The sequence below is a fragment of the Bos indicus x Bos taurus genome, chromosome 21 (assembly GCF_003369695.1).
Source record: "Bos indicus x Bos taurus breed Angus x Brahman F1 hybrid chromosome 21, Bos_hybrid_MaternalHap_v2.0, whole genome shotgun sequence".
NCBI classification, from domain to species: Eukaryota; Metazoa; Chordata; class Mammalia; order Artiodactyla; family Bovidae; genus Bos; species Bos indicus x Bos taurus.
The window spans coordinates 31,799,351-31,823,525 of NC_040096.1; the positions used below are offsets into that span (position 1 = coordinate 31,799,351).

The 24,175-nt window shown below is 40.7% G+C and overlaps 1 protein-coding gene across 4 annotated transcripts in view; it reads right to left on the minus strand.

Moving 5' to 3' along the window:
- The window catches only part of SCAPER (S-phase cyclin A associated protein in the ER), a 423,671-nt gene that overhangs the window by 148,822 nt on the left and 250,674 nt on the right, over nucleotides 1-24,175 (minus strand). For all 4 annotated transcript variants that reach the window (XM_027521864.1, XM_027521861.1, XM_027521865.1 and 1 more), the window contains one exon: nucleotides 6,746-6,861. In XM_027521864.1, the coding sequence (XP_027377665.1) occupies nucleotides 6,746-6,861 (116 nt within the window). The remainder of the gene's footprint in view (nucleotides 1-6,745; nucleotides 6,862-24,175) is intronic.

Genomic DNA, 24,175 nt, shown 5'->3' on the forward strand with positions numbered 1-24,175 from the left:
AAAAGCCAACTTAGGAAAGACAGCCCAGTGATGATTTTTGGTGGCCCCAAAAATCTGCTGGCTTCTTTATGAAATATGAACATTTACTGCTGTCTGAAAAGAGTCTGATGCTGAAGCTGAAGCTCCAGTACTTTGGCCACCTGATGTGAAGAGCCGACTCATTCAAAAAGACTCTGATGCTGGGAAAGACTGAAGGCAGAAGAAGAGGGCAGCAGAGGATGAGACGATTGGATGGCATCACTGACTCAATGGGCAAGAGTTTGAGCAAGCTCAAGGAGATAGTGAAGGACAGGGAAGACTGGTATGCTGCAGCCCATGGGGTCACAAAGAGTTGGACACAACTTAGTGACCAAACAACAATATTTGGGCCTGGGGATGTGGAATGCTGTAAGTGTCAACTCTAACTTCTATTCACTGCCGCTATGTAAATAGACTACAAAAACACAACACAAAGTTTAGGCCACAACCTTAGTCACAACAGATCCATCTTCTTATTCACATAATATGGGGCATTCTTTATGCCCAAAGAAAATGACAAACTGCCATTTATTTTCAAATATTAAGGGCTATGTTAAGGGACAAACTAGTATATACAGAATGGATAAATGACAGAGTCCTAATAGCACAGGGAACTACAGTCAATATCTTGTGATTAAACCATAATGAAAAATAATATACAGATAATAAAATAAAAGAAAGTCCATATATATATAACATAATCACTTTGCTATACAGCAGAAATTAACACAACACTGTAAATAAACTATACTTCTGTTTTTAAAAAAGCTATGCTAAACAACTGTTATTAGCCTAAACCAAAGAAAAGCTTAGAATATGTCATTCATTATTTTGTTATTTTCTCCAATTAAAATTAGGAAGAAGAATAACATGAGTCATTCCGAAAGTAGATACAACGTGAAATGAAAATTGTCTTGTTTCAGGGTGATCTTTCTTGGCACCGAAAACAATTTTATTGGAGCACATTTGTTAAAAAGGTTGACTTAAGAATACCACATCCTGGCCAATTCCTTTTAATAACGTGTGTGTGTGTGATTTAAATGTAACAATGTCGTGTTAGTTTCAGGTGTGCAGTACAGTGATGTAGTTTTATTTATATATCTGTATCTCTATAATTCTCTCTATATACCTTCTTTTTCAGATTCTTTTCCCTTATAGGTTATAATGAAATACTGAGTATAGTTCCCTGTGCTATACAGTAGGTCCCTGATGGATATATATATTTCATATAAACTAGTGTGTACCTGCTAATCCCAATCTCCTAATTAATTTATCCCTCCCCTACTCTTTTCCCCTTTGGGAACCGTCTGTTTTCTGTGTCTGTGGGCCTATTTCTGTTTTGTAAATAAGTGCATTTGTATCTTTTTTTAAAAAATATTTTATTTTGTTGTTTAACTTTACAATATTGTATTGGTTTTGCCATATATCAACATGAATCTGCCACAGGTATACACGTGTTCCCCATCCTGAACCCTCCTCCCTCCTTGTACCATCCCTCTGGGTCGTCCCAGTGCACCAGCCCCAAGCAACCAGTATCGTGCATGGAACCTGGACTGGCAACTTGTTTCATATATGATATTATACATGTTTCAATGCTATTTTTTTTGGACTTCACATATAAGTGATATAACATGATACCTGTCTTTGTCTGGCTTACTTCACTTAATAGGATAATCTTTAAGTTCATCCATGTTGCTGCAAATGGCATTATTGCATTCTTTTTTATGGAATATTCAGTTCAGTTCAGTTGCTCAGTCGTGTCTGACTCTGTGACCCCATGAACTGCAGCACACCAGGCTTCCAGGTCCATCACCAATTCCTGGAGCCTACTCAAACTCATGTCCATCGTGTTGGTGATGCCATCCAACCATCTCATCCTTGTCCCCTTCTCCTTCTGTCTTTAATCTTTCCCAGCATCAGGGTCTTTTCCAATGAGTCAGTTCTTCATATCAGGTGGCCAAAGTATTGGAGTTTCAGCTTCGGCATCAGTCCTTCCAATGAATATTCAGGACTGATTTCCTTTAGGAGGGACTGGTTGGATCTCCTTACAGTCCAAGGGACTCTCAAGAGTCTTCTCCAACATTACAGTTCAAAAGCGTCAATTCTTCAGCGCACAGCTTTCTTTATAGTCCAACTCTCACATCCATACATGACTACTGGAAAAACCATAGCTTTGACTAGACAGACCTTTGTTGGTAAAGCAATGTCTCTGCTTTTGAATACGCTGTCTAGGTTGGTCATAACTTTCCTTCCAAGGAGCAAGCCATGAAATTCTGCTGAAGCTGAAACACCAACACTTTGGCCACCTGATGCGAAGAACCGACTCATTAGAAAAGACCCTGATGCTGGGAAAGACTGAGGGTGGAGGAGAAGGGGATGACAGAGGATGAGATGGTTGGATAGCATCACCGACACAATGGACATGAGTTTAAGTAGGCTCCAGGAGTTGGTGATGGACAGGCAAGCCTGGCGTGTTGCAGTCCATGGAGTCGCAAAGATTTGGATATGACTGAGCGACTGAACTGAACTGACTATTCCATTGTACATGACAAACACACAGCTAACATCACACTGGATGGTGAAAAGCTGAAAGCATTTCCTCTAAGATCAGACAAGACAAGGAGGCTCACTCTCACTACTTTTATTCAACATAGTTTTGGAAGTCCTAGCCACAGCAATCAGAGAGGAAAAAGAAATATAAAAATCCACACTGGAATAGGAAACTAAAATTGTCAGTGTCTGCATATGACATGATATGATACGTAGAAAATCCTAAAGATGCTACCAGAAAACTACTAGAACTTATCAATGAATTTGGTAAAGTTTCAGAATAAAAAATTAATATTTAAAAATCTGTTGTATTTCTATATACTAACAATGAAAGATCAGAAAGAAGAGTTTTTTAAAAATTTCATTTATCAGTGCATCAAAAAGAATAAAATATCTAGGAATAAACCTAGCAAAAAAAGCAAAGGCCCAGACAACTGTAAGATGCAGATGAAAGAATCTGAAGATGACAGAAACAAATGGAAAGATATACCATGTTCTTAGATTGGAAGAATAAATATTGTTAAAATGACTATAGTACTCAAGGCAAAATACAGATTCAATGCAATCCCTATCAAATTACCAATGGCATTTTTCACAGAACTAGAAGAAAAATTTTTAAATTTGTATGGAAACACAAAAGGCTCTGAATAGTCAAAGCAATCTTGAGAAAGAAAAACAGAGCTGGAGGGATCAGGCTCCTTGACTTCAGACGATACTACGAAACTTTGTAGTTTCACACTAATCAAAACAGTGTGGTAGTGGCACAGAGACAGAAACATAGATCAACAGAACAGGACAGAAAGCCCAGAGACAAACCCGTGCGCTTAAGATCAATTAGTCTACGAGAATATCCAAGGAAGAAAAGACAGTCTCTCCAATAACTGGTACTGGGAAAACTGGACAGCTCCATGTAAAATAATGAAATTAGAACATTCTCTTAACACCATACACAAAAATAAACTTAAATTGGATTAAAGGCTTAAATGTAAGACTGGATAATATAAAACTCCTAGAGGAAAACACAGGCAGAACACTCTGACATATATTGCAGAAGTATCTTTTTGGATCCATGTCTTAAGAGCAATGCAAATAAAAACAAAAATAAACAAATGGGACCTAATCAATAATAATTTGAAAAGGATTCAAGCAGGTTTATGAGCTTTCTCTGGTTCTAAAAAAGAAAAGCAACACAGTGAAGATTCAGAAAGATTTCAAAAATTACAGTTTTCAGAAGTGGGTAGAATCCTCAGTTTCACACTAAAAAAATCTGCTGAAAGCAAAATATTCACTCAGAGGGAGTTACCTAGCAATAATTACAGGACAACTGCTGAGGCACTATGTGGAGTAAAAAGGGAGATGGGCAAAACGATGAGGAAAGAGGAGCAGGGAGTTCCTTTATCCACTTACAGAGCTCTGGGCTGCAGCGGGAGTGAAACATTGGGTGTGCAGTCATAGGGGGCCCACATGGTAACTGTTGAGATGATCCACATGATAAATATTACTAAACAGTGACTGAACTTTCTCAAAGCCTCTTCTGTTTATCACTGAGAAAAATGAACTAATGAAGGATAGTTAAAACAAAACCAACAACAGTTGCTCTAGGTAAGAGCCATGGAATGCCACAGGAGGCAGAAAATAAGATATGCTAATAAGGTGGTGGCAAAAAGCTCAGGATGTTGAGGGCTGGGAGCTCAAGAGGGATAGAAGGGGAGGATGCAGGCAAGTTGAGAGTAAAGGGAGTACCCAGCAACTATGCAAGTCCCAAGGCCAGAAAGCTGTTAGAAGGAATATGAAAAGGAATACTTTTCGAATTAAATCACTGACTGATGCCCACCAGTGTGCTTTGAGCCTACATTTAAATGTAACAAAATTGTGATATTTCTTTTTCCTGTCTCCAAGTAAGCAGCATAATACTCTCAGCCTTAATCTGTTCGCCCTAAGAAGGGAGGCTAGGTTAGAAAGTACAGTCATGATCTTGAGCTGTGCTAAGGACAGGGGAATCTTAGAGTCAGTGCTAGATGCCCACAGCCTTTTAAGCTGGCCTCACTCAGTAGGCAGTACCTGGTTGAAAACACAAATCTATTAGCCTAAGATGAGATGAAGAAACAAACTCTCGGTCCTGGCACTTCGGCAGCTGGTGGCCATCAGAGAAGCACTGATCTGGACTCTCAGGGTTCCATGGCCCCTTTCCAAAGCACGTGCACTAATGCTTGGTTAGGTCTTTTTAGGAACTGTGGGAAAAACCTCTTCTGTTCTCTACACGAGAGGCATAGATAAGCACCAGAACATGCCCTTTGCCACAATGACAAAGGCAGCTTTGGGGAACAGGCATTTAATCTAAGTTACCATCAAGGGACCTCAGTGTCACGCATGTTGAAGCCTAACGAAAAACAGAAAACAACAACAATAAAACAAAAAAGGAAGAAAACAAATGCTACCAAGTACATTTAAGGTGAACAATATGAATTAACAGTTATGGAAAGCACTGTCCCAAATAATCAAATACCGTTTCCTTTCTTATCTCAAACACTATGTTTGATTCCTTCCTTCCTCTCTCCCTGCCAATCAACATACACTGAGTATGTGTACAATGCATTACCTGACAACATGCCAAGTAACACACTGTCAACGAGGTCCACTGTGATAGGGAATAATAGCAACTCTTTGGGGACAGAACATCTATATGTACATTGTAACTACCCTATGGGAGAGTTTTCTGCTCCAAAGAAAGATACTCTGACTTTACAGGGTACTTACACCTTCTTTCATTCATCTCTACTTTGTCAGTAAAGCAAAAGAACCCAAACTAACTCAGTGTCAAAGTGTGTACACAGCAATATCTCACATCAAATTGATAACACTGTCTTAAACCAGGCAAGACTGCCATTTTAAAAACTGTCACCTAACATTTATAAAACACTTTAAGGTTTACAAGCTTCCCTGGTGGCTCAGATGGTAAAGAATCCGCCTGCAATGTGGGAGACCTGGGTTCGATACCTGGGTTGGGACGATCCCCTGCAGAAGGAATGGCTGCTCACTCTAGTATTCTGGCCTGGAGAATTCCATGGACAAAGGAGCCTGGCAGCTACGGGGTCACAAAGAGTCAGACAGACTTAGTGACTTTCACTTTCACTTTCACTTTTAAGGTTAACAACGAATTCTCACATACATTATCACTTCAGTTGATCCCCATGCTGTGAGGTGAAAATGATTACAAATGAGGAAACAGATGCAACAAGATTAAGGCACTTGTCCCAGTTCTCTTAGCTAGTAACTGGCAGAGGTAAAACTGGAACCCAGATTGGTTTCACTCCAAAGCTGGTGCTATTTCTAATTTATCAAATGTCTCTTAGAAAAAAAAGATAACATACTCAAGGAATTATTTTTCCCTGTTGTAGCCAGTGGACAAATGAAGCACCCACTTTAGCTGAGCTAATTAAATACTTAAAAGTTTCTCAGTGACATAAGTGAATTTTTATCAAAACTTTTTATTTAAACTCTACAAATGTCTCCACAAAATATCCAAAAAGTTTACATGTTACAACTCAGGAATACAATATTTCTGAAATAATGCTGTCTGCTACTACATCCTTGGTGGCCAGGGACCAGAGGGTAACTTGAAATAATAAGAAAGTAGATCTTGGGTCTAAAGGGGGTATAGGATCCTTAGGACGGAGCAATTTATAGTTAAAGACCAAATGACAGTTCAGCTCCAAACTCTTTGGCTGGGACTCTAGACTGTGGCAGTCTGAGCCCCAGACTGCTCTTCCTGTATGTTAGGGACTTCTTCAAATTTCACAGCTCAGTCCTTTGTTAATGTACTTAGTCACCTTTTTTTGTATGCAATACAAAAGTTAGTTTTCTCTTACTAGTATTCATTTCTGTTCAAATTTTGTTAAGTGGTTAGAACTTCTCACAAGTTCATCAGGTCTTCTTGATTTGGGGTTAGTAAAGGTCACAGACCAGAGGAATTTCCTTCATAAGGCTTTTTAGGCTCAATTTGAGTTTTGTAAGTGAAGTCAAGCACCTCTGTTTTTCTCCCTAATGGGGAGTGTAAGCTTTTGCTATTCAAACCTGCACACACATACAATTTTCTTGTGGTTCCCCCATATGGAAACCATAGGCAGAAATGACTCACAAATGAAACGTGAAAGACAGATTAAAAAACTATACTTACTTGGGAGGAATTCGTGAAACAGTGTTCACATTTGTGACTGGGACCACTACTTGAAGAATGTGTTCAAGGGCTGTTAATCCACCAGCGGCTTGAAATGCAATCTGATCTGCTACATTCTAAACAGAAATACAAGGAGAAATTAGCTCAATTTCCCAGACATAAAATTATAACCAAATGAAATATTTAGTTGTAGCGTGAAATATTCTGTGGGTTCAATTATTCTATAAACACTTATTGAATGCTTACTCAGTGCTAGGAATTACAGGTCAAAAGTGGTGAACAAAAAAGATCATGGTTGCTGTCCCCTGTGAAGCTTAAAATTTAGTGGATGAGACCAACATTAATCAAATACGTATAACAATTTCCACTATAACAAGCACTCTGACGAAGGAAAGACGCTCTAGGAGAACAGTGGGGAAACTAAGTCTGTATTGGGGAAAGGGTCAGCACAGGCTTTTCTGGGAAAGTTGAGGTTTTGAGGCAGGCAAAAGGAAAGGGAAAGGGATGAAGCACTCCAAGCACAGGAAAAAATCATTTTATAGGTAACTTTTTAACAATACTTTTAAAAATTGGATCTTTTTGTAATGTTAATTACCACCTAACAAGATAAATTGACTTCCACAAAGATTTCCTTTGCTAGAACTTTTCTCTTTAGTAATACAAGATAATTTAATACCTAAGCAGTTAGCTTCATCTTTTTTTTTTTTTTAACCACTTTAGCTATTTTAGGGAGAATATTAAGTAACCATTTTAGAACTCAACTTATGATTTTTTTCTAGACAATTTCTGAATTATATACAGTTCTTGTGTAAAGGATATCTAAGTTCTTTGCCTTCCTCTGGCATGAGGAAGGCAAGAGTTTTTAAACATACACAGAATCACTGTGTCAAATATGTGAAAAATAGGATGGCAACCTGCTGTGGGCTGAATCATGTCCCCACCCTCTTCTGAGTTCTTATGTTGAAATCCCAACCCCGAGGACCTCAGGATGTAACTGTGTTGGAGGATGAGAAATTTAAAGAGGTGATTTAAATTAAAATGAGGCTGGTAGGGTGGGGCAGTAATGCAGTATGACGGGTGAACTTGGCAGAGAAGGAGACACCAGGGATGCACAAAGCAAAAGCCTGTGTGAGGACACAGCAAGCAGGTATGTTTTACAAACCAAGGAGAGAGGCCTCAGGAAAAACCAAACCTACCCACACCTTGACCTTGGAGTTCAGCCTCCAGAACTGCGAGGAAAGAAAGTTCTATTATATTTAAGCCACCCAGTCTGTGGTACTTAGTTATGGCAGTCCTAGCAAACTAATATTCAACGTCTCTATTACAACAACACCTTGCATTTGTTTTAATAGTATTCTCACAGTTATCAAGCCTTGAAATGTCTTTGAAATACTGAGGGACTTTTGGTGGGGGGCGGTGGGGGGGGGTACTTGGCAGAGAGAGATGAGTTATTCACAAGCTCTGCCAAACACGTTTGCCTGATTCTTCTGATACTCAAAGCAAAATGCTCTGCCTGCTTTATGTGGACTAGCAATTATTGGTTCCAGAACATGTCTGGAATTTGACAGTATAATATCTTAATCATTCATTTATTCCTTCTTGGTACACAATAAAATACAATAAGAGACTATAAGAAGTTCATCATGAATCCCACATGAGAGACTTCACTTATAAGTCCCAGATAAGATTTTAACCTTAATTTTTAAGATTAACAATTAACAATTTATGTTATTAATGAGAAAATGTTTCCCTGCAATAGAACAATCAGAAAACTGAAAAACTAGGTGCTCAGTAATTTATTTAAAACCATAAGGCTGTGACCATTCTTTCTTCTTATGCTGGGATGTCAATATAAATAGAAAACAGTAATAATTTTTACATACACAGATAAAACTGCACTAATCACAACCATATAGCCATATCATAACTATATGGCAAATTGAACACACCGTGTAACAATTACAAAATTAAAAAATAAAGCTCTAAAACATGGCATAGTCCCCCTGATACCCATCCTACTCATTCTCTCGCCCTCTCTGCCACATGTAAAGGCTATCCTGATTTCTGAAATCATTGATTCCTTTTGTCTTCTATTCAGTTCTATAAAAACAGGCTCACACTCCACATATTCTACAGTATTTAACTTTTCTTGACTTTCTTAATTGCAGCGTAGCTGCTTACAACGTTGTGTTAGTTTCTGCAGCACTACACCATGAGTCAGCTACCTGCCCTCCCTCTCGGTCCTCCCTCCCACACAGCCCCTGCTCCATCCCTCTCGGTCCTCACAGAGCACCTTGCCGAGCTCCCCGAGCTCCCCGTGCTAGGCAGCAGGTCCCACTAGCTTGCTATTTTACACGAGACAGTGTCTGTATGTCCGTGCTGTTTTCTCAGTCTGTCCCAGTCTCCTCCCCCATGATTTGCGTGAACAGAGCACAAGTTCGTTCTCCACATCTGCATCTCTATTTCTGCCCTGCAGCAATGAATACTGGGGTACATGCGACTTTCTGAATTCTGGCTTTCTCAGGGTATATGCCCAGTAGTGGGATTTCTGGGTTATATGGTAGTTTTAGTCCTAGCTTGTTAAGGAATCTCCATACTATTCTCCACATTGGCTGTACCAATTTACATTTCTTCCAACAGTGCAGTAGGGTTCCCTTTTTCCCATGTCCTTTCTAGTATGTGTGAATAGCTTTTTTTGATGATGACCATTCTGACTGGTGTGAGGTGATACCTCATTGAAGTTTTGATGTGCATTTCTCTAAGAATGTTGCTCTATTATTTTTCCCCCCTAAATTCATCAATTTTATTGCCTACAGCAGTATTTAGTTCATCTTGCTTGCTGTACAGTGTTCCCTTATCTAATTATATACCTCACCTTATTTAAATCTTTCAGTGTTTCACTGTTGATTGACATTTGGGTTGTTCCTGCTTTGAACTCTGGACAACGCTGCCTTCAACATTTCTGAACACGTATTTCGGCACATGTGGCATGTAGCTGTGCTGAGTATATGCTTAAGGGTGGAACTACTGGGTCACGTTGCATGCACAGGTCCCATGTTATTAGTTATGGCTCAACAACTTTCTAAAATATTCAGAACAATTCCTGTACACACTGCAGTGCAGTGATGATTTCAGTTACCTTAAATTCACATCAAAACTTGGCTTTACCAGTTTTTATTTTTATTTTTTCCAGTTTTTTTTTTTTTTTTAAACCTTTAGTCATTTCAATGGGTGTATACTGGCATTTGAGTGAGGTTTTTGTTTGTCTTCCCCTGATAATAATGAGGTTGAACACCTTTTGTTTACTGGCTTTTTTTTTTTTAATTTTGAGGATCACTTTACAATAGGGTGAGGGCTCAGACCATAAGGATATCATCCAATTAAACCTGACGAGTGCTTACAAGTTCTGAACGTTTCCATTTCCCTAGAAATTCCCCTCATGTGCTTTCCACAGCCAATCCTTCCTCCCTGAAGCAACCACTGATTAATGCTACCACAGCTTGGCTTTCTCTGCTGTAGAATGTCATATAGAGGAGATAATCTAGTACATATGAATATTTAAGTAGGTAGTGATGAGTTATCCTACAAGCAGTTTATCAGAGCCAGGCCCAGGTTAGCCCGGGCAGCCTAGGGCAGCATCTGAAGCCTAGGGAAAACGGCAGGGGGGCTCTGAATTATGAGGGGGAAATAAACACGTACATTTGTCTCCTTTCTTCTATACTCAAGTAGGAATTATAGATAAAATATTTAATAATATTTAAAAAATAACCACATTAAAAGTAAGGGAAACATTGGTGTAAAACAGGGATGGAAGAGCTGATAATAATGCTTCCCTGGGGGTCCAGTGGTAAAGAATTCGCTTTGCAATGCAAGGGACACAGGTCCTATTCCTGTTCTGCGAAGACCCCACATGCTGCAGAACTAAGCTGGTTGCCACAACCACTGAACCAGCACTCTGGAGCCCACAAGCTGCAACTACTGAAGCCCTTGCGCCCTAAAACCCATGCTCCACACTAGAGAGCCCACCATGATGAGAAGCCCGCACCCTGCGACTAGAGCAGCCCATGCTCTCCACAACTAGAGAAAGCCCACGTGCAGCAATAAAGGCCCACCACAGCCAATGCATACATAAATAAGTAATTCTTAAAAAAAAAAAACTGCACAGAGCAAGAAGCCAACTTTCAGCAGACTCTTAAAAGAACATCTGCCTTTCTAGACTCTTCCTGCTTTCACAGTGATTCAGGCTCAAGTTCCGACGACTCCTCTCCTGTTACAGCTCTTCACTCTTGCGGCTCTGCCCATGCCTACTCTTACCATGTCAGTTCAGGCTCTCCTGGTCTCCCTGCAGCAGCCTCCTAATTAGTATCTCTGGATCCAGGCTCGCAGCAGCCCCATCCCCTACGGCTGTGCTTCCCAAACTCTCTAACACAAGTCAGGTGTTTTGTTTGTTTCTTTGTTTTTAAGATTTTCACTCCATTGTGACCAATACTTTTGTGAAATATTATACAAATGAGGGGAAAAAGATATACTAAGTTTGAGCCCATATTTTAAAATATTACATGAAAGTCATGAAACTCCTCTTGATCTGTACACTCACTCACCCTGTTCTAGTGACAACAGCCTGGTGCTGGCCTGTGGGCTCCTTTTTTAGTAGTCCTGCTATGGATGCCTTTATACGCAATGAAGATAATATTGTCAAGACTAAACGTGATCACGCTACTCTGGGGGTAGAACATGTGAACGATTTCCTCCTCACTGTGTACTGAATGAGGCCCAAATTCTTTCACACAGTTCTTCAGAATCTGAACCCTCTCTAACAGCCTCCTTCCCTGTCATGCTCCTACCTCTCTCTCAACCGAACTCCCCATATGGCCCGTGCTCTTTCAGGCCTCTGTGCTTTTGGGGTATCCCTTCTCAGAAGGGATGACCGTCTAGCTTTTCTTCTTTGTATCCCGCTAAACTTAGAGCTTCTCGCAGTTGGGGACTACGTCTGTTTTATCATCACATCCCCAACACTTAGCAGACGGGGGTGTACTCAGCAAATGCATCATCAGTGGTTGCTGAATGACAGTTGTGAAAAAGAAGACTCACAAAGGTATTTTAACACAATTTTAACTGTGAAAACACAGGCAGTCAACTGTTCTAGTATGAGCCTAGGATAAAATTCCCATTCCTGTTATTGCATGTAGCCAAATGGAGCAGTTTTTCACCAGGATGGAAAAGGCCAAACAATGAAATTCAGGTTTTCAAGACTGAAAGACACGTTCACCTTGAGACTCTTTAATAGCCATTAAGGAAATACATTCTCCACTCATACTCTGTTTCAATATAAAGCCTCTATATTTTGATACTTCTCAACTCAAAAACAAAGTATGTCATACTTTAAGCCCAGCAGATGCACCCATCGATGCAATCTGTCCGCAGAGAAACAAAGCAGCACTGCTGCCATCCTTGTAGACCTTCCACAACGGGAGGGGACGGGGTCAGCACTGCAAAAGCGAGGGGAAGAGGACTGAGGGAACGCAGACCATCTTAATGTACACATCTATGCCTTCAAGACAAAACAAAATACACTCAGAGCCTTTCATGCAATGCCAACAACATGGATGTGACCTCTTGAAAAACTTAAGACATGGGCTCTAATAGACATTAAGCAGGAAAAAATAAGCTGATTTCAGGAACATAAAGGACACTGAAAGCCAAATTTTTTACTAAAGTATTATTGAAAATTGAAGTTCTAATTTGTCATTTGCAACTTTTCAAAGAAATAAAGCAAAAAAGCAAAACCAACTGTGGGAAAAAAAGAAAAAAAATCTCACAAGTTTCTCCCCAGAGTCAAAGGCAGTTCTGGTTACATGCACTTTGGGATGCTCTTCCCCAGAGCATGGCTAAACGGAAATACTGGGCAGCATGCTAACTTCTCCCTCATGCCCCGCACCAACTCCTATTCATGCCATCGTCTCTGCTCTTCTCTGCGCTCCATTTCTCTTTTTGCAAGCTCAAGAATGGCAGCTGACTTATCTCTGCAGCCCGAGTGCTGGCACAGAAAATGAATGGTACATTCTTGATGGGTGAGTAGCTGAACAAAAGGATGAATAAACAGAAAGCCTTCTCTCAAACAGCAAAAATGTCCTGTGAGATATGACAATTTACCACAACATAGAGGCCTGTGAGCACAAGGAGGAACATCTCCTGGTGGATCTCACTGCCTAACGCAGTGCAAAGGAACAGCTCTCCCTCTCTCTGTACATAAGGCAGACGAGACAATTCTCTGATAGCCTATGACAGAAAGGAAACAATCACACTGGCTCAATGATGAGTTCCCCAAATTTAAAACCAAGGGGGAAAAACACCTTCTTAAGCATATGGTGTTAAACACTCTATGCAAATGAAGAATGAAGATCACTTTCACACAATGATTCAAGTAGACTAAAGGATGCAGAGAGCCTTCCTCTTCCTCTCCATTCCCACCCCACCAGCTCCTTGTGCCAATCATGTGGCACTTCCTATACACTGCTCTCTCTATATACCTGGATGCCACAATGAGGCTGGATGCTCCTCAAATGCAGTGATATACTTGTTCCTATGCCTCTGAGTGTCTAGAAAAAAGCAGATGTACTAAAAATGAGGACGAGATGGTTGGATGGCATCACCGACTCAATGGACATGAGTTTGAGTTCACTGTCCAAGAGACAGTGAAGGATAGGGAAGCCTGGCGTGCTGCGGTCCACAGGATCACAAAGAGTCAGACACGACTGAGTGACTGAACAACAACAAATTCTCTCTATCCATCCTGTCCTCTTCTCGACTTGTAATGTTCAAACAGCAATCTCTCAATCCTTTAAGACCCAGATCATATCATTCATAACATTTTTCCAAATCCCCTCAACTAAAGTCAAAGGTCTTTGTCTTTGTACTTCTCTCATGGCCCTTCTCACATTTGATGTTATCCCACAGCTTTCTGTGTTCATGCACTATGTGAAGCTTAAGCTCTCCTCCCTCTGCATTCTCAGGCGGGGTCAAACTCAGGATGCACACACCACAGACACCATGCAAAGTCTGTTAACTGACTGAAAACATCTCATCTAGAAAGGTGAACTAGGTATTTTTCTTTTTTTCTGCCACCCCTTTTTCAAATACTCTGCATTCAGATAGAAATTATGAAATCAGAACTTTCATAAAGAGCTTCATCATTCTGATTTGAGCAAGAAAAAAAAAAAATGCCTCTAAAGTGGAAACCTGTGGCTTTACTTGTGTATTCAATCCCTGACATAACACCTTAATAGCTCTGCCTTCCTTTGCTCCCTCCCACTGTGAGACTGACAACTGACTAATAGGCTTACAGGCTCCATTCTAATAACCCAGCTTAGCTAAAGGCCAGCAAAAAATGACAGCTTCAATCTGAATTACATGGCCTAGGAATCCATTCAATTATTGACTAGAGTAACTGTTATTACCTTTCCCAATTAAAGGAGAGGCAGCTGTTAATCTTTGGTGGCCTGCAAAGGCTGGTGGCCTTTGTACTTGACTTCTCTATAGACAGTAATTATGTTCTTTGTGATCAGAGAGGAAGGCCTTCCTAGCCTTTTAGACAGAGGCAGCAGATGGGGAAAACTGTTTTCATGTTCATTAGCAGGATAGGCTAGATTTGTTTGGAGCATCTGGTGGTACTTTAAGACCTGTTTAGAGACAATACAAGTAGGTTTTGGCAAGTCCACAAATTCAGAATTTAGCAGCCCAATTTATAGAAACAAAAAGATTCTGGGGTGAATTTTTTTATGGTTGTTTTCCCATATGGAAAAGTTTCCTAACACTTAAAGGACATCATCTCTACTCAACTACGATCTTCACTGGTTATTTTCAGCTTCAAAGAAGCAAGCACAATGAACTGAGACTCCTTCTACTGTGTATGATTTTTCTCTCCTAAGCCTTCTAATGTTGGCTTCTTCATATTCCTATATCTACATAAAGGTCTGGCGCAGCTTTTCAGCTATAGACACTCATACCTGAAAGAATCAGTTTCTGGGATTAAGATTATCACAAGGAATTTGCAAATTTGTGGGACTGTGGTGCCAAAAAGTCCTGTAAAATCATAAGCCACAGTTTGAAGGTCTGGGTAATAAGGTAAGTGATGCTGAAAGAGGCTGGAAAAGCTTTCTCAAGATGAGACGAACCATTCCTTTGTGATGCTAATCGGAACATGGACCCTTTGGAAGGCTCTCCCTGAGGGAGCTGAATTGTGCCATGTTTGATCTGTTTGGACTAAGTGAGGCGAGGGCAGGGTGAGTGAGGGGGTGGTACAGGAATTGAAGGACGAAAGCAGAACACAAGGCCTGAGGGCTCTCACTCCTTCTCTTTAAACTGCTGGAGATGGACGACCAAAGATTAGTGTATAGAGTTTATGACTGCAGTCCAACAAAACTCACAGTACAGTTATTTTGATCTCTCATCTTCACACTCCACAAAGCTGCCAAGTGGCAGGCACTAGGTCAGGCTCAGCACCATAGCCACAGTGAGAGACAGACCTAACATAGACCAGTGCAATGCTGTGAAGTAAGCGCTATGACGAGGGGATGTACAAAAACCCGTATGCACACAGAGGACAAGGTCTTCAGGACACAACAGGGGTCAACGTGAACAGTTTTCTGAGTTATCATGCCATCAAACCAAAAGACAAAGGATCAGTCAAGGACCTACACAAGAGGCGCCTTATGCAACTCCTTTATTCTCCCACCATTCCCAGCTTCCAGGGTGCCTAGTGCTTTGTGGGAGAATTTGAAGAGTCCAACTACAGCAGTTCCTTGTTTTCCTTGTTCCTGCATCTAATCCACTTTAGATGCTTTCAAGTTGGGAAGCAAAAGAAATTCAGGACTTTGAGACCAAGGAGAATCTGTCTGGGACAAGTGAGTGATTCAGACAAGAGCCAGTAACAAGGACAAACTCCTTCAGTCCAGCAGCTCCCAGGGAGCAGGATCTTGAGAGCTCAGAGGCTCTTGTTCACTGAGATGGCAGGGAAATGGAGACGAGTGTTCCCAGAGGGCTCTGTTCTCACTCCATGGTAACACTTGCACTTCCTGACTGATTTTTCTATTAAAATTTAATTGTAAAGTAGATCATAATGATTATTTAATCACAAGGTAGACTGTGAGCTCTTTGACAGTTGGGATGTTTATACAGGGTCTAGCAAAAAGTAGGTTTTCAATAAATACCTTCTGAGTATAAAAGTACAGTCTAGTTTCTGGGCTTCAACATCAGAAATTCTCTTAAGAGGAAAGAAAACCCATGAATCCACAATGACAAAGAAAAAGGCTTAGAAACATTCATGTGCCTGGGAAAGGCAAGGCAAGGATACAGGTAAGCTAGAAACTATGGTTGTTAAGGCAAGGCCAGCCCTGGGGTTAGGCCTGCCTGAAGAGGACAGGCCCAGAGAGGAAAAGCCAGGAACGTGAAGGGCAATGACAAGGCCTTTGTTGACATCTTTGCTGATGTCCTGCCCTACCTGGCATTCATCCCCTCCCCCCAGTTCTCAAGGAAAGTAATGACCCAGGCCTTCTATGTCCTAAAGAAGGGAGGGGGAGAGCAATTTTCTCAAAGTGCCAACGTGGACGGCTGAAAGTGACAAATTCAAGGGCTTACCATGTGGCAGGCGGTAGACTGTTATCTTATCTAAGCCCTCAAAATATCCCTGTATAATGCGATGATGATGAGGTCTGAATCATCATCCCATTAACGAAATAGAGGAATCAGTTACATGCTTAAATTTTTACAGCTAGCAAGTGGCGGAGCCAGGGATCGAGCCGAGGTTTATCTGACTTCCAAGGGCACAATGTATCTACATCAAGAAAGCTGTGGGAAAATCTAGCGTGTGGCTATAGGAATGCGCTGGGCTTTTAGCACTTAGCACTAAACATCCCAGTTCTGTAACATCTTGGACTTGAGGCTATTTTAAAATTTCAAAGAATATTTTATTTTGAAATAGTTTTAAAGAGTTACAAGGACAGTAGAGAGTCCCTATATACTTTAGTTGAGCCTTCCTCATATTAATATCATGGCACACTTATCAAAACTTATAGTGTAAGAAATTACACTATACTATTAATTAAGCTACAACCTCATTTGGATTTCCACTAGTTTTTCTATTGATGCCCTTTTCCTGTTCCAGGATCAAATCTGGAAACCCATGTTGCATTGAGCTCCATGTTATTGTGAAGACATGGTGAAGTTACTTTTAGCATTAGAGAGGGAATCCTGAGCTCTTATATTAACATTCACTAGCAACTAAAAAAAACTTTTTTTTAATTCTTGAAATAATCCAGACTCAGAAAATGTAAAGGAATGCCAAGTTTGACTATCACAAGTAAATAAAAAAGGAAATGAGAGCTAACTAGATTCTGAGGGACTGAAATATGAGTAGTACTTTATCTGGTGGTGAAGTTCTTGAGACTGTCAGGAAATGGGGAGAAATGTGCACACAGCAGGAGGGCAGCAGGCTCTGGGTGAGGAGGAAGGGAATGTGGGACCAGGGTTAGAAGAGAGCCCAGGTGGCCCAGGATGGGCTCCCCCTGCAGCTCCAGTCCCAACTGGCCCTCAGTACTTTTTATGGCAGAGGGTAAGCTTTCAAAACCCTTTCCTTTCTGATTATCAGTGAAATCCAGCAAAGATTTCCAACTGGAGCATGATACTGCTTCAGAGCTTCAAAGCATGCCTTCTCTACCTGTGCCCAGGATAGGATATTTATTTCAAGATTTTTTTCCCCCAAGAAGTAGCAAGGTTAAAAACCTTGCAGACAGAAAACAACAAAATTCTGTAAAGCAATTATTCTTCAATTAAAAATAAAAAACCACATAACCTTGCAATAGGGTACTAGGAAAGTCAGGTACAGTTGATTTTAGAAATGATCCTGCTAGGAAGCACTGTGTCTGCTTAATTTAGTCTGAAGGAAATGAAAGGGGGAAAATAGCTAGTGATCACAGGCAATCCATTTCCCAGATGGATTATCTGGAGTCTGCAATCTGGTTCAGCCCCTCCTGGTTCTCTAGCATCTAAAGTATAGAGGGAAAATATATGAGATAAAATTACTGCTAAATCTGTTACTAAAGAGACTATCCAATACAAAACGTGGCAAGTAAGAAGGCAAAAATGAGCAGCTTTTCAGATTTTGGACTTCAAGATGACTGTATTAATTTATACTTTAGTTAGCTTCCCTAGTAGCTCAGCTGGTAAAGAATCTGCCTGCAATGCAGGAGACCCCAGTTCGATTCCTGGGTCAGGAAGATCTGCTGGAGAAGGGATAGGCTACCCACTCCTGTATTTGTGGGCTTCCCTGGTGGCTCAGCTGGTAAAGAATCCGCCTGCAATGTGGGAGACCTGGGTTTGATCCCTGGGTTGGGAAGATCCCCTGGAGAAGGGAATGGCTATCCACTCTAGTATTCTGGCCTGGAATTCCATGGACCAGTCCATGGGGTTGCAAAGAGTTGGAAACGACTGAGCGACTTTCACTTTTTCTTTTCATACTTTCAGTTCAGTTCAGTCGCTCAGTCGTGTCCAACTCTTTGTGACCCCATGAATCGCAGCACGCCAGGCCTCCCTGTCCATCACCAACTCCCGGAGTTCACTCAGACTCATGTCCATCGAGTTAGTGATGCCATCCAGCCATCTCATCCTCTGTCGTCCCCTTCTCCTCCTGCCCCCAATCCTTCCCAGCATCAGAGTCTTTTCCAATGAGTCAATTCTTCGCATGAGGTGGCCAAAGTACTGGAGTTTCAGCTTTAGCATCATTCCTTAAATTTCATACTTTAGTTAAATGAAATGAAAATTGCTTTACTACACAGAGTTCTGTTCCCCATTAAGATGTTGCAAACAAGATGTTCTTATGTAGAGAACAATGTGAAAGACTTTTTCAGAGTGTCTGGTCTTCTTGATTTTGCTAAAGCAAGTATGATCATGTTTACTGAAGGGTTAATGCTGCCCCACTGAATTGTTACATTAGAGATGCTCTGAGCTACTGCTTTTAGCTAGAGTGAATAAGATAAGACCTTTTCTAAAGGTGAACTAAGATGTTTAAAAGTCTGCTTATTCAAGGCAAACAAAACTCAGAGGATTCATTAAGTCTGGAGAACACCAGAACATTACAGAATCTTATTTCTTTATAAAAAGGCATATATGTATCTCTTTTTACAAGGAATACTCAATTTCATCTAAAGAGAAATTTGGTGATCAACTTATATTTACACAGCCTTTAGTCTGAGGTGTGTTTTAGTTTTAAGTCAGCATGCAAGTCCATGTCCTCCCATTATGGAGAAGTAAAGTCATCAGTTAAAAAAATGTAAAGATCCTAAAATGAGTCCATACTTCCGGAGACATTCACGTGTAAACATTAAAAGGCGTACAACCTAGGTGGCCTTTTCAGCAGGGACAGGGAGAGGGCTTTGAGAAAGATGGGCAGAAATGGTATTTCAGACTGTGAGCTGCTTGTGGCACAAATACTGTGTGCTTGTTTTTAAGGAACTAGGGCTTCTCTACTGGCTCAGTCGGTAAAGAATCTGCTTACAATGCAGGAGACCTGGGTTTGATTCCTGGGTTGGGAAGATCCCCTGGAGAAGAAAATGGCCACCCATTCTAGCACTCTTGCCTGGGGAATTCCATGAACAGAGGAGTTGGGCAGACTACAGTACATGGGGTCACAAAGAGTCGGGACATGACTGTGTGACTAACTTTTAAAGAACAGAGGTTATTCATTCAGAGTTTGCTACAAAAGATAGTCAACCACAAACACTTGCACTTGGCAGAGACTCAAAGTCAGAGGGATGGGAAAGCTTTATAAAGCAGGCAAGAGGCGGCTTCAAGTACGTAGTGTTTGGAGGCTGTTGGCATGGGAAGCCAGAGGCAGGTTAACTGCAAGGGGGCATCTTACTGGTGGCTTGAGGAGCACACTCATCTTTGTCTGGCTGGTCTTGAGCAAGAAGCAGGATCAAAAACCAGTGAAGCTGGTAGTCACTGATCAACTTCTGACCATTCTGGCTTGAGTGGTTCAGAGGTTGTAGGTCACTGCTACAGATGGGCTGGCTATTGTCTATTTGTATATTCTGTTTCTCAGACAACTTGAACATTTATGTGGAAAATCCAGATGAGTGTACAAAAAAGCTCAAAAAAATAATAAGCAAGTTTAACAAGGCCTTGATACAAGGTCACTGCAAAAAATTAATTCTATAGGCAAATCCATAGAGATAAAAGTAGGTTAGTGGTTGCCAGGAGCTGGGGGAGGGGAAAACGGGGTATGGGAGTGATGATGTTATGGAATTAGATGGTGGTGATGACTGTAGAACCTTGTTAACATACTAAAACCCACTGAACTGTATACTTTAAAAGGGTGAATTTTATGGTATGTGAATTAGATGCAAACCATGTCATATTTACCATTTAGAAACTATTAGCATGGCCTATGGGTTAATGCTGCCGTGGTTTCAATCCCAGTTCTTTCACTTATTAGGCATAACATCAGACAAGTTACTTATCCTCTCCATACCTCTGTGTTCTTACAAAGGAGGCCACATAATTCCCACCTTGTAAGGTTATTAAGAGAATGAAATAAATTGATCTGCATAAACATCAGAAATTGTCATCATTTTCTTTATATTATCCCTGCTTCTTAAGCTAATTACCTAATATAATGTCATCAAACAAATCTTAGTTCCTACCTGCTGAGGGCTTATGCTTTTTCCGGCCTTCACATTTCACTTCCAGTTCATTCAGTGCTAATACCCGTAGCGTGCACGTGTGTGTGTGCTCAGTGGTGTCTGACTCTTTGCCACCCCTCTGTCCATGGGACTTCCCAGGCAAGAATACTAGAGTGAGTTGCCATATCCTTACTCCAAGGGATCTTCCCGATCCAGGGATCAAACCAGCATCTCTTGAGTCTCCTGCGTTGGCAGGCAAATTATTTACCACCGAGCCACTTGGGAAACCCTGGTACCCATAAGAGCAGACCCTTAAAGTTCTTAAGAGGACATACCCTAGAGTCTTTCTGGTATCTCAAAATTTCACTAACGTATGATTTCTCTCATAAATATCTTTATTTTATCTGAGTCTACCTTCTCACTCCATTAGTCTCAGCTTTAATATTATTTCCCCCAAAGAGCCTCAAGGCTATAGTCTTCTGACTATTTCCACAAACAACTCTGTATTTCCTTAATACGTCCTAAAAAAACTCATCACACTCTTTTATAATAATTAACTATTCAACTGCCTATACAGGCAGGGCCTGTACCTGTCTTTAATTACTGCTATTTCCCTTGTGCTTGGCACATGAAAAATTCACTAACATTTTAAAGTGTGTATACACATGCAACAGGCACTCTCCTAAGTGCTGCCTTGCAAGTAGTGCCTCAAATAATGAGGCTGATACAATTACCATCCCTATTTACATGGAGAAACGAAAGCTCAGAGAAGATAAGTACCTTCTTTAAGATTATATAACTAGTAAGGGCTGATCTAGGACTCATATTCAGGTAGGTCTAATTTTAGAATCTTGAGCTTAAACCATCACACCATATTCCTTCTCTGCATACTGTGCACTGAAAAAGAAAACTGTTTCACTGAACTAAAATGTCTGTAAGGTGAGTGCAATGATACAGATTAGTGCTAGGAGGTTTCCCTAGACAAGAAGATAGCATTATAGACATAATAAACTATACACTTCCAGATAAGGAATGGCTCTATATTGTTCTTGAGAATAAGGTTACTGAAGCTTTGAAAAAAAGCCATTACTCGAGAAGTGAAGAGTAAATGGTAAGAGGTAGAAAAGAACTATAGAAATTAAGAATTTTGGGAGAAAATAATAGCAAATGAAGCAACTGACAAACAACTAATCTCAAAAATATACAAGCAACGCCTACGGCTCAATTCCAGAAAAATAAACGACCCAATCAAAAAATGGGCCAAAGAACTAAATAGACATATCTCCAAAGAAGACATACAGATGGATAACAAACACATGAAAAGATGCTCAACATCACTCATTATCAGAGAAATGCAAATCAAAACTACAATAAGGTACCATTTCACGCCAGTCAGAATGGCTGTTATCCAAAAGTCTACAAGCAACAAATGCTGGAGAGGGTGTGGAGAAAAGGGAACCCTCTTACAGCGTTGGTGGGAATGCAAACTAGTACAGCCACTATGGAGAACAGTGTGGAGATTCCTTAAAAAACTGGAAATAGAACTGCCATATGACCCAGCAATCCCACTGCTGGGCATACACACCGAGGAAACCAGAATTGGAAGAGACACGTGTACCCCAGTGTTCATCACAGCACTGTTTATAATAGCCAGGACAAGGAAGCAACCTAGATGTCCATCAGCAGATCAATGGATAAGAAAGCTGTGGTACATATACACAATGGAGTATTACTCAGCCATTAAAAAGAATACATTTGAATCAGTTCTAATGAGGTGGATAAAACTGGAGCCTATTATACAGAGTAAAGTAAGGCAGAAAGAAAAACACCAATACAGTATTCTAATGCACATATATGGAATTTAGAAAGATGGTAACGATATCCCTGTAAGCCAGACAGCAAAAGAGACACAGATGTATAGAACAGTCTTTTGGACTCTGTGGGAGAAGGAAAGGGTGGGATGATTTGGGAGAATGGCATTGAAACATGTATAATATCATATAAGAAACGAATCACCAGTCCAGGTTCGATGCAGGATACAGGATGCTTGGGGCTGGTGCACTGAGATGACCCAGAGGGATGGTATGGGGAGGGAGGTGGAAGGGGGGTTCAGGATGGGGAACACGTGTACACCTGTGGCGGATTCATGTTGATGTATGGCAAAACCAATACAATATTGTAAAGTAATTAACCTCCAATTAAAATAAATAAATTAAAAAAAAAAAAAACTAAGAATTTTGGATTAAGAGGGAACTTGAAAATGTTCCCTTATTTAAGGTGCCATTTTGGGTAGTCTGGCAAATGTTATGTGCTTTATAATATAACTTTACTAGCTTTTTATGGTATATTTTACAATTTATTTTCTTGGGTACATATACAAACAAGCTTGTTATATCACTTCGACAAGCAATCTGTCTGATACCCAGAATATATAAGGAACTGTAGTTGGTGCTTTAGAAGACCAAATTGAAGGATAGCGAAGAATCAAACTTAACTAATAATTAATGTCTGTACTTTGGATTTGTATTCGAGAAGTAAATGATGTAAATTATATATAAGCTTTTTTAAGATAAAAATATTCTCCAGCTTCCTTTCGTCCTTAGTTGAAATAAAACTGGGATATATAAATGAAAGCAAACACAAGTCATTGTTACAACTCTTCAAGATAACACCAATTTTTCCCTCTGAATAGACTGACTTTGTGAGGTAATTCCCAGAACTCTTTCCTGGTATTACCAAATCTACCAAATTGGCCACTTCTGTAAAGTAAGCTATTTGGCCCTGACAAGCATTTCTTGAATGTCCAGGCATCTGCTTGCCTTAAGGCAAGGAATGGATGAGAAGACAAGCCAACAAACCATTCAGTTTATTTGAACAAACATTTATTGCCTGCCAGCTATCTGCATGTTTGCTAAATGGCAGAAATACAGAAGCCCAGAGGATCAGGACCTATCTTCAAGGACCTCACATTCTACTGAGAAAGACTCAAAAACAGATGAATATGACATAGGGTGGTGAGTCTTGTGTATGATGGAGGTATGGGGCTTCCCTGGTGGCTCAGTGGTAAAGGATCTGCCTGCCAATGTAGAAGACGCAGGTTCCATCCCTGGGTTGGGAAGATTCCCTGGAGAAGGAAATAGGAATCCATTCCAGTATTCTTGCTTGGGAAATTCCACAGACAGTGGAGCCTGGTGGGCTACAGTCAACGAGGTCGCAAAGAGCCAGATACAACTTAGTGACTAAACAGTCTGATGGAGGTACAGGGTACACCTTGGGCGTACACAGGTAAGCACGTAACCTGCTTGGGTGAAGATCAGAATGACATGAGGCGATACCAGAGGTGAACCTCAAAAGAAGTCATCCAGGAAGAAGGATTTGATTACAGGGTGGGTGTGTGTGCGTGTGTGTGTGTGTGTGTGGTTGAGGGAGGCAAATGCACTGAATGGGAGACAGTGAGGTGTTCTAGGGGATGAGGTGTATGGAAATTAGAGGGTAGAAGGCCTACTCAGGGGATAATAAGCTGCTGAAAATGGTTAAGAGTGTGATGTGATGGGGAAATGTTGAGAGATGATGTCAGAGGTGTAGGGAGAGAATAAACTTCAGAGGACCTTGTGTTCAAAGACAGAGAATCTAAATCTTATTCTAAAGCAACAGAGAGCTGCCAAAAGGTTTTAAAGCAGAGTGACAGACACACTTTCCACCCCCGCCCCTCCACTTTTGAAGGCACATGCTAGAATCTATATCGTGGCTAGAC